This window comes from Symphodus melops (assembly GCF_947650265.1).
Source record: "Symphodus melops genome assembly, chromosome: 7".
In the NCBI taxonomy this organism is placed as follows: domain Eukaryota; kingdom Metazoa; phylum Chordata; class Actinopteri; order Labriformes; family Labridae; genus Symphodus; species Symphodus melops.
The window spans coordinates 17371866-17382621 of NC_136697.1; the positions used below are offsets into that span (position 1 = coordinate 17371866).

Sequence of the window (10756 nt, forward strand, 5' to 3'; positions counted from 1 at the left end):
ATATGGAGTAATTCCATCTCTACAAGCCACAGAGTGTAAATTATGACTGACATTTTGCTCTTGTTTTATACAGTGTCTAAAGGCCTCGTCCCCAAGCCACTCCATGTCCCATTCAGGACTGAGGAAGATCTATTAGCTCGTGCCATTGCACAGGGACCAAAAACTGTGGATGTCCCTGCGTCCCTCCCCACTCCCCCTCACAACAACCAGGAGGAGCTCAGGTAACGAACGTATAAGAATTATCCGTAGAGACTTGGGTTGGGAACCGAAGGGTTGCCGGTTCAAGTCCCAATGTGGATCAAAATATGCAAGTTGGTAGCTGGAGAGTTGCCAGACCACTTCTTGAGCACTGCCCTTGAGCAAGGCACCAAAACTCTCAGGGCCAGCGGCCATTAATGCATGTCCCCAGGTCCTGCATGCGTGTGATTCAGGCCTGTTTGTGTGAGAATCATGTATCTACAATAACAGAGTGCGAACCATAATAAAGTAAATAAAATGAAAAAATAAATACAAAATTGTAACTGTCTTTTAGGGGGCTATTTGAGTAGCTGTAATGACCGTTTGCGTTGATTTCTCATGTGCATCATGTTACAGTGATCGACTTCAGCTACATGGCTTTGACAGATTTGTCTTTTTTGGCTCCTATTGAATTACAGCAACCGGGGACAGGAGCCATGCAAGGACCGGGACACACCTGATAGCTTCGTTCCTTCCTCGTCTCCTGAGAGCGTGGTTGGCATGGAGATCAGTCGCTACCCAGACCTGTCTCTGGTGAAGGAAGAGCCGCCATCCCCCTGCCTGTCTCCAGTCCTGCCCATGCTTCCTGCACCTGATGGGAAAGGTAAACTCGCACAGCTCCAACATGAAGAACACAACTACAGCATTTAAACAACCAACGATAACCAATTAATAAATTGTCTTTGTGTACGCGCAGCTTTTGAATGCCCAAACAGTGTGGTTCATTTCTTCTAACTTAGCTCTTTTTTTGTTTTATAGGAACAGAAATCAAACTGCAGGACATTAAAACGGAGCCTTCAGCGATGTTCTTTGGCACTCCCTTTGGCCCAATGTCCAATGGTTCCAAACAAGGGCTGGTATCTGTCGCTATCACACTGAGACCCGCTGCAGCAGAGGTAACTATGGCTTACATTTACAGTGATGTCACAGAAATTAAGTATGAATAAAGAAAGGTCTTTGTCTGAATAAATATTGAACGTAAAATAAATAAAAAAGCATGGGGAGCTCGATGGAACCACTCTGAGAAGACGTGGGGTGCACTACGGAAGGTGATTAAACTTTTTTTTTGTATCACTTTTTTGCCCCCAAGAACATCACAGGTGTTGTAGCAGCCATTTCAGACCTACTGTGTGTGAAGATCCCCAGTAGCTATGAGGTCAGCAGCACCCCAGACAGAGGGGCCTTATCCATACTGGGTGGTCCAAGGATGGGCCCCCACGGAATGGAGCCTCGGCCTCACATGATCTTCCGCGGGCAAGGAGACAACGGAGGGCTTCACGGTCGGCCAGGACAGATGATGAGGCCCGTCGGTCTGCAGGGGATGACGCAACAGCAGCAGGCACATCATTTCCGATTCCATCCCAACAGTCCTGGTGAGAGAATGAAATTAGAACAAGAGCATATCAGATCCCCATAAGTACTGTTATATACAGCATGCAGTGTTACTATGTCATGTATAAATTAAGCTTAGCATAACTACGGACTGATAAAAAAAAAAAGAGGAAAAAAGCAATCTTACTTTGCAATTGATTATACTTTACATTTACTGGAGCTATAATCTACATACAGACTTTCAATCTGAGCCTGAGGGCAGCATGTCACTCCTGTGCTGTATTTACTTTTAAAGCACAAGTAATGGCCTCTTGTGTGTTTGTAGGAGAGAAATATTTTGATTAAAACAAGTGGCCCAGTTCGTCAACAAAACCATGACCTGTCCTTGGTCATTGTTGACCTATTTTTAGCCCTGTTCCTATGAATTTTGTTACCTGTGTAATTATTATTATTTTTTTTTTCGAGGCAAAAGGATTTAGTTCTTATCTTAAAGTAAAGCAACACACTACTGCAGGTTAACCTTCGGGGAATACATTGTGAAAGGGATTTTTTACTAAAAAGTTAAAAAAAAAATGTTTTAATCTCATCTTGATTTAGGTGCAGCTTTGGCTCGAGGACTTGACCAGAAGACCACTGCAAGTCCGGGGTGTAAACCTCAATGGTGTTGCCACTGTAAGGTGGTGGTTCTGGGAAATGGAGTGCAGAAATCTATCAAAGATCTCCCTGCCCACATGAAGGTATTAAATAAAGGAGACATGGATGGATGGATGGATAGATGGATAGATAGATAGATAAGTAGATGGGTAGATATTGTGGTTTTACAGCAGCAGGAAATCAATCACACAATGTTAGTAACAAAACAATATAAAATGGAATACAAAGTAGAAAAGCACTAAAAATGTACAACATATAAGAGCTAAGAATAATATATTTAGCATGATTTAACTTAAACATCCCAACTATTCAAAAATGTGAGAAATTACCCACGACATTTGTAAGTCATGTTTAACTGAATGTAGACATACTTTGACAATAATGATAACAATGAGTATGCAGACTGATGAAGTAAACTGGAGTGCAGGGATAATAAACTTGAGCAGAACAGGTTCCAGTCAGAAGAGACAGAGATGATCATGATGACAAGAAGTGAGCTGTTGTACAGTGTTTTGTCTGTTAGTAGGAAAGATTTCCTGTATCTGTCCTTGTGGCAGCGGAGTTGGACCAGTCTGTTAGAGAAGCTGCTCTGCTGACTGTCCAGTAGGTGGTGCAGAGGGTGATCAGGATTATCCATAATGGATACCAGTTTGTTCAGAGTCCTCCTCTCAGTCACCACTACAAAAGAGTCCAGCTTGCAGCCTGTCACAGAGCAGGCCTTCTTATTGAGCTCTTGCAGTCTCTTAATGTCGCCGGCTCCAGCGCTGCTCCCCCAACAAACCACAGCAGAGAAAAGTGCACTGGCTACAGCAGACTGCTAGAAGATCTCCAACATCTTGCTGCACACGTTAAAGGATCTCAGCGTCCTCAGAAAGTAGAGTCTGCTCATCCCCTACTTTAAACAGCCTGAGTGTTGGCCTCCCAGTTCAGCCTGTTGTCCATGTTGACACCCAGGTACTTGTATTCCTCAACCACAGTCACATCCTCTCCCAGGATGCACAGCGGTTGTGGCTCTGTCCTCTTCCTTCTAAAGTCGATCACCGTCCTGCCCACGTTCAGAATCAGCTGATTTGTTATCCACCAGCGTTCTGTCCTCCTCCTCTCGTCCATCACTTAAACACTGCACCACTGCAGACTCATCAGAACATTTCTGCAAATGGCATGACCTGGAGTGGTGCTGAAAGTCAGAGGTGTACAAGGTGAAAAGGAAAGGAGACAGCACAGTCCCCCTGTGGAGCTTCTGTACTGCTCTCTACCATTCCAGACTGAACACTGCCAATACATACTCTCATACATAATCACACACTACATACTCTGATTGCAGCAGGAAGAGAAAAATGTAACGTTGGCAGGCCACATTTTAGCTTTAGCATTTAGTCAAAGTGAGTGCTCAAAGTGTGATTTTTTTGAGTCTAATAATATACAACATACTAGAAATATACTGAAACCAGTTCATAAAATGCTTAACAAGATCAGATTACTTTATCATTGATTTCCCAGTGTGGGCCTAGGTAAGCCTTGACTGTATGCCCAGACCTTACTTTAGAGGATATATTATCTACTTGCAGCTGAAGGAGCCATGCACACACACACACACACACACACACACACACACACACACACACACACACACACACACACACTCACACACACACACACACACACACACACATATTCTGCATATATCCTCTGATTATGTAAATCCTGCCAGCTGGAGTTAAATCCTTTTTTAGATCATTTAGTGGGTTAAACAGCATACCCCATGACTTCAGTCTTCGGAGTATTTTGGTGTTTTAAATATTGTATGTTTTTGATGTTTATTTTATAACTTTTTTTTAATGTCAGTTAAGCTTTAGCAGTTCATAATGGTCAGGATTGAATTTTACTCCTCATCCCCTTTTCAGCCTGTTAAAGCTCTTCATTTTTCTCTTCAGGAATTTGAAGGCCGTTTGAAATCTGAAGAAGAACTGGTGTTCTGCAGTCACAGCTGCTTCCTCTTATACTGCTCCTCGGCGCCTCTGCAATCCAGATCCATCACAGAAACTAAGGTATGAACCACTGAAACACCCAGTGAGAGTAAGCAGGCTAAATTGCATTGTGTCATTGTGGTTTGTTTTTTTTGCCAGACTTCATGGCTCTTGTCTCATCTTTTCAGGAATCCATGTCCCTTCTGCCTACATCAGTGCAAACAGAGAGCCTGTCTAAAACTCAGCACCAGTATAGTAACAACATGTCATCTATGGATGTTCACTGCCTGGCCCAGCTTCAGCCAAAACAGTCTCCCCCCTCTACTCCTCCGATCCCCTTCCCCACAGCAGGCGAGACTTCAAAGACTGAGACCAAGTCAGATGCCATCAAAGTAACAGTGAAGCTGAAGGCCCGGCCGAGGTCACATGACGGCTGGCACCAGGGGAAGAGACAGAAGGGACTGCGCTGGAGGAAGTGGACTGTCCAGGTTGTGGTGCCAAGAGGAAACTCCCAGCTCCCAGATGAGGATAAGATTGACGAGCTCCTTAAGAAGCTCGGGGCCTCCCTGCGGCCGCCGGTGTCTCTCCGGGACTACAGGCGATGCTGTTTCTGCCACCAGTTTGGAGATGGGATCACTGATGGCCCTGCTCGGCTTCTAAATTTAGATCTTGATGTTTGGGTTCACCTTAACTGTGCCCTCTGGTCGACTGAGGTGTATGAGACGCAGGCCGGCGCCCTCATCAACGTTGAGCTTGCACTGCGACGTGGACAAACGGTCCGATGCGCCTTCTGCCAGCAGACTGGAGCCACCAGCGGCTGCCACCGCCTACGATGCACCAATGTCTACCATTTCACCTGTGCTCTGCAAGCCCACTGCACCTTCTTCAAGGACAAGACCATGCTTTGTCACGCCCACAGGCCCCGGGGAACAGCCGGACATGCACTGGAACACGAGCTGCGCTGCTTCGCTGTCTTCAGACGCGTCTACGTCCAAAGAGACGAGGTGCGTCAGATTGCGACTGCTGTGCGACAGCCCGAGTTAGGCTACACCTTTCGAGTCGGCAGTCTGGTGTCGCATGCAATGGGCCAGCTCACCCCTCAACAGATGGCAGACTTCCACTCCTCAACAACCATCTTTCCGGTCGGCTATGAGGCTTGCCGCATTTACTGGAGCATGCGCCATGGCAACCGCCGCTGCCGCTATGTCTGTTCTGTTGAGGAGCAAGATGGCCTGCCGGAGTTCTCCATCAGAGTCATCGAACAGGGCTACCAAGACCTGGTCCTCACTGATACCTCTGCGAAAGGTTTGTCCTTACGGGGCCTTTGTAAAGCTATACCTTTTTCAGAGTGCAGTTTTAAACCTTCATGTGTTCTTCTTTTATCAGGAGTATGGGATAAGGTTCTGGGTCCAGTGGCTGTGAAAAGGAATGAATCTGGAACTCTGAAGCTCTTCCCTGTGTACCTGAAAGGAGAGGACTTGTTTGGACTCACAGTCCCTGCAGTGGCCAAGATCACTGAATCGGTTGGTAGCTCCAAATGTGACTTGCTTCTTTTTGAGATGAGAAAACAGAAGTGCAAACATTACGTGGCCTAATACTTTGTCATCACTCATTCATTCCAGCTCCCAGGAGTGGAGGCCTGTGAACGATACTCCTTCCGTTACGGACGCAACCCTCTGGTGGAATTGCCCCTCGTGTTTAATCCAGCTGGCTGTGCACGAGCCCAGCCAAAAACGAGCTCTCCTTACACCTCACTGGTGATAAGGTAACTTTAAATGATGCAGGCATTCATTATTTCTGTGGCCGTTATAAAAAGAACCACTATAGAGATTTTTTTTTTACGTGTCATTGTAAAGGCCACAACCCCAGGCGGTCTCCAGCAGCAGTGCCAGGTCGAACCAGAATGTGGCCCAAGGAGAAGGTGGCGCCCCCCATAGCAAGCCTCCAGTAGTGCACCCCAGGTCCTCTCAGTACCGCTGGATGAAGAGTGAGTGGAGAGCCAATGTCTATCTTGGACGCTCCCGCATCCAGGTCAGTGTTGAAATACATACCTGATTTATTTTTTCAGTTTTGACAGACTTCGACTGATTCCTGTGAAGTGAATGAAAACCTTGCTTGTGCAATGTATACACAGGGCCTGGGGCTGTTTGCTGCTAGAGACATGGAAAAACAGACTATGGTGATCGAATACAATGGAACCGTCCTCCGAAATGAGGTCGCCTTCAGCAAGGAAAAGCTCTATAGATCACAGGTAAATGTCCGTTTGAAGTTGGAAACTTTAGAGAGCTTGAGTTTTATTGCCAAAACCAACGAGTCATTTCTCCTCTCCCTCTGACAGAACCGAGAGATTTTCATGTTCCGTATCGACAGCGAACATGTTGTCGATGCCACTCTGAGTGGGGGGCTTGCAAGGTAAGATGAGGTCACATGGTTTATTTGTTACACGCTTGTGATCCTTACCTGCTAGTCGTTTTCTTCACATTTTTGTGTTCATTCAATAGTGTGTTCTGTTGCAGTGTTAAATGTTACTATAAATACAAAGTGAGTGTTGGTGATTAGCACGTGTTCTACTTAAGCTGAATGAATGACACTGGCATTTAACATTAAAGTAATGTGCTAATGCAGGTTTGAGTGGCTTTTAACTGCCAACAGCTTGAATCACTTTTAAATGGTTGTTACTTGTTTGTTATTGATGTGTACATGATCAGGTCAATCATCTACAGCCCACTTTGTGGCACAGTGCTTATGTAATCGTTAACATTAGATTTGTCTGGTGGCGCCCAATTTCCTAATGCTAAGCTAATATTGTAGTAGTAGTGTAATAGTGATTTTGTAAATATGACAGAAGTGTAATCATAATTTATTTATTGTCACATTTGTATGAATTAGTTCATTTCTGAGCTTTTTCATTGACTGAAAAATGAAATTGATAGTGTTTTTTGGTTTGTTTTTTTTAAGAAAATTAAAGAACATTTGATATAACTTCACAGGATTAGATTAAGCAGAAGATGATGTGCTCACTGTGTGACGGGAAACCAAGCAGTGCTGTAGTAGGGGCAAATTACAGAAGAATAAAACAACAGCAGTGGACCCGCTTACCTCTGTTTGGTAGTGGAGTGGTCTCTGAAGCAGTTACAGGCACACTTAGTAGGGAGAGGTTGTAATTTTGTTTGAACTACAGTTCCCCTCTACATTTTATATTGTTTTTCAGATACATCAACCACTCTTGTGCCTCGAACTGTGTTGCTGAGGTGGTCACATTTGAACGGGGTTACAAAATCATCATCAGCTGCCTTCGCCGAATCGAAAAAGGAGAGGAGGTGGATGTCTTTTCTTTGTTCAGATTTCTTACCTCTGGTTGCGTGATAAATATTCCGAGGTGCTGCTGTGATCCTCTGAAAAATGTTTCTCTCAATGTCTTCCAGCTGTGTTTCGACTACCAGTTTGACAGCGTGGCGGGTCAACACAAGATCGCTTGCCACTGTGGAGCTCCTGAATGCAGGAAGTGGATAAACTGAAGAGAACAGAAGTGACTCATTTAAATGCATTCCTTGCTATAGTGAGTGTGAAAGCTGTGATCTCTGCAGCGAGAGACGAACCGCATCACACTAAAGTCATTTTAAGAGCAGAAGGCCCGAACCATTGGAGGAGATGAATGAGTTGAAGTGTTGGTTTATTAAGATCATGGAGGAAAACGGGTGGAGGAAGGGAAATATAACACAGTACCAGGATGTGACTTGTGCCATACTATGTGAGAGGCTCAGTTGTATGAGATGCCTCCGTCTGTCTTTACGCGTTTGTGCGTTTGGTGTACATGGGTTGAGGAATCCACCAGCGAATGAGAAAGCACTGTGCGGGGTGCGGCCTTATTGCTTACTAAGGGCAGGCCCTTTTGTTTCATACCGTTAATGTATACCGTATGACTAAATGTAGACATCACTGAATGAGGAATGTACAGCAATGAACACTGCGAAGGGAATATTAACTTGCACTAAAAAAAACAGAAAAGAAACAAAAAAAAAAAACCACACATACACACAAAAAACTTTTAAATACTTGATTCCATGAGTCAGTTTTATCATAGGTCTCTGTCATGTAATTTGTGTGAACTTTGAGAGGTTTTGTATTTATTACTGAGTGAATGAATTTTATTCTCAAAATGATGAGATTGAGTTGAAGAAGGCTAGATTGCTATTGTTTTTAAAGATTGAGGAAGACATGCTGTTACTTTTTGTATAAATGTACATAAAGAAAACTATAGGAATAACCGACCAAATACTACCTTAACCTTCTCGATGTTTGGGTGTTTTTCAAATGTTTCTGTTCCGTTTGTCATTGAAATTTATTTAAGATGGACGTTATTTCAGTTTGAGAGTATATATTATGATTATTCTGTACAGAATTTGTAATATAACCACAATAATTCACAAAGTATTTTTGTTGTATTAAAAGTAAGGTATTGTAGCGTAGTGTTTTGTGACTTACACATACTTTGACCACTCAAAGAATAAATATTTTTGTTGACTAACGTAACGAGCTATCGGTTACAGAATAATGGCAAGAGGATAAAAAAAACCTTCAAATAGAAAGAGATCCGTGTGATCTGTTTGCTGTAATCAGGTTTGGTTTTAAAGAACTGTGAATTAGGTTTTCAAACCCAAAAAACTTTGTAACTTTTTAACATAAATAAGAACACCGACATGTATTTACCTGTATTTGTTTTTACATTGCTTTGAAAATAAGGTGCAACCGTCTAATGGTGTTGAGTTAGACAAAAGTGTGTGACCGAGAGAATTGTATGTTGAATCATTCTTTGGAACTGTAGGTTGTTCTGCTCCTTTGAACAGAAATGGCATTCTCCTTAAATCAGAAATATTTCTTATACTGAAACTTCACAAGTCACATGCTTCGAAGCGCAAGAGCTTTTGCGTGCACAATTTCAAGTCGACTGTGAAATTTTGGAGACAGTCTTAGAACTTGTAATGTATATGGCATGTATTTTTTTAACTTTCCGAAGACTCAATTGTATATATTTTTCTCAATGAATGGTTGTAACAAAATTCTTTCTTGGATATATTTCTTCTCTTGTATGATATTAAATCATCCTGCCAGTGTGTTTGTGCAACATTTTCTTGGTCGTGTAGTCAGATTTTTTTTTTTCTTCCTTTTATCCTTTTTTTTTTCTCTTTTTGTTGAAAATGCCTTTTGAAGTGTACAGAGTATGAGGTTTGGAGTTTGTGGAATTGAATTTAGAAACATTTACAAAAATAAACTATTTTACATGTTAACATATTGTGTATGTCATTTATAGGCATATTCTAGAAAGGTGTTTCTCAAAATATTTTTAGCGTAGGGACACTAAACGCATGTTTTAACCAATTTGAAATATTTTTGGTGACGCTGACAGGATCAAGGGGTGTAACCGGAAAATCTCCTCTAACACATCAAAAGCCAAACGCGCACATTTACCAAAGACTAGGGCCCGATCGATATCAATAATTGGAAGAGAAAATATGTGACTCTGATACTTAATATACCGCAGATATCTTCATTTGGTCAAACTTAAGAGAATACATAGATATGCACATTTCTTGCAGCCACTGCTAATCACATTGATGTGTGTGCCCTTGAATTGTCCCCCGGGGACAAATAACACTTGTTTTTAATATATATATATATATATATATATATTGAATTGAACATCACTGATGTGGCTCCTTACATCATTCACCTGTTTACGTTTATGTACTTACTTTAGATTATGGTTTTTCAAAAGCATGGTCTGTGGGAGGAAAACAGGACGTTCAAACTTCACATAGAAAGTCCCCAGGCTGGATTTTAACCTTGAACCAAATAGTTATGAGGTGGTGATACGAACCACCTCACAAATGTGCCACCTCTTTATGCTTATCTGTCTGGCCATGTATTTTCCTTTCAATGATTACTTACTCTAGAGAAAGTTTAAAGCTATGGAATGAGGGGAAATTATGTTATCCAGTAAAGCACAATATACATACAGTACACAGAGTTATTTAATGCATATTTAATAACGAGTGGACCCTTTTAGAGTGCATGCTTATTTATAGCATCAACATTATAGAATCCTCCATTATTCTCACCTATGAAGCGGTACCTCTGCCTGATATTTAAACTCGGAAATATTGAAAGTTTTAAAAGCAAGTTGTCATATGAGAGCCCAATTTGATCAACTTTTTTTTTTTTTTTTTTACAAAAATAATCATCAAATGCATTACATAAAGAAAAATTGCACAGTAATTCAAAAGCCATTTCTGAAATAAACAGTAATATGAACAATCTGTATCTTAGTTCATCAAATATTTGAAATAGTCCATACAAACCTAATCAACCTTCCTTTCCTCCTATTTTTATGTCATTGAATAACACTGGTTATCACAACGAAGATTCAGTCTACCCTGTGACAACAACAACGACACAACAACAACACAAGCTTTGGTTGCAACAAAAAGGAAACAAAGAATGTAAGTTCATGTGACTTGAAAACCAGCCATAAAAGTAAAATCAATCTGGCATCCTCGATCCACTGC

At 42.0% G+C, this 10756-nt stretch overlaps 1 protein-coding gene across 11 annotated transcripts in view; it reads left to right on the forward strand.

The window, feature by feature from the left end:
- Positions 1–9478, forward strand: part of kmt2cb (lysine (K)-specific methyltransferase 2Cb) — a 69149-nt gene extending 59671 nt beyond the window's left edge. For all 11 annotated transcript variants that reach the window (XM_079349251.1, XM_079349252.1, XM_079349249.1 and 8 more), the window contains 14 exons: positions 74–221; positions 657–841; positions 997–1133; positions 1328–1610; positions 2167–2306; positions 4158–4271; positions 4379–5495; positions 5577–5713; positions 5813–5955; positions 6047–6221; positions 6325–6441; positions 6529–6602; positions 7402–7510; positions 7616–9478. In XM_079349251.1, coding sequence (XP_079205377.1) covers positions 74–221; positions 657–841; positions 997–1133; positions 1328–1610; positions 2167–2306; positions 4158–4271; positions 4379–5495; positions 5577–5713; positions 5813–5955; positions 6047–6221; positions 6325–6441; positions 6529–6602; positions 7402–7510; positions 7616–7708 — 2972 coding nt within the window. In that variant the 3' untranslated portion in view covers positions 7709–9478. The remainder of the gene's footprint in view (positions 1–73; positions 222–656; positions 842–996; positions 1134–1327; positions 1611–2166; positions 2307–4157; positions 4272–4378; positions 5496–5576; positions 5714–5812; positions 5956–6046; positions 6222–6324; positions 6442–6528; positions 6603–7401; positions 7511–7615) is intronic.
- Positions 9479–10756: the final 1278 nt, after the last annotated feature.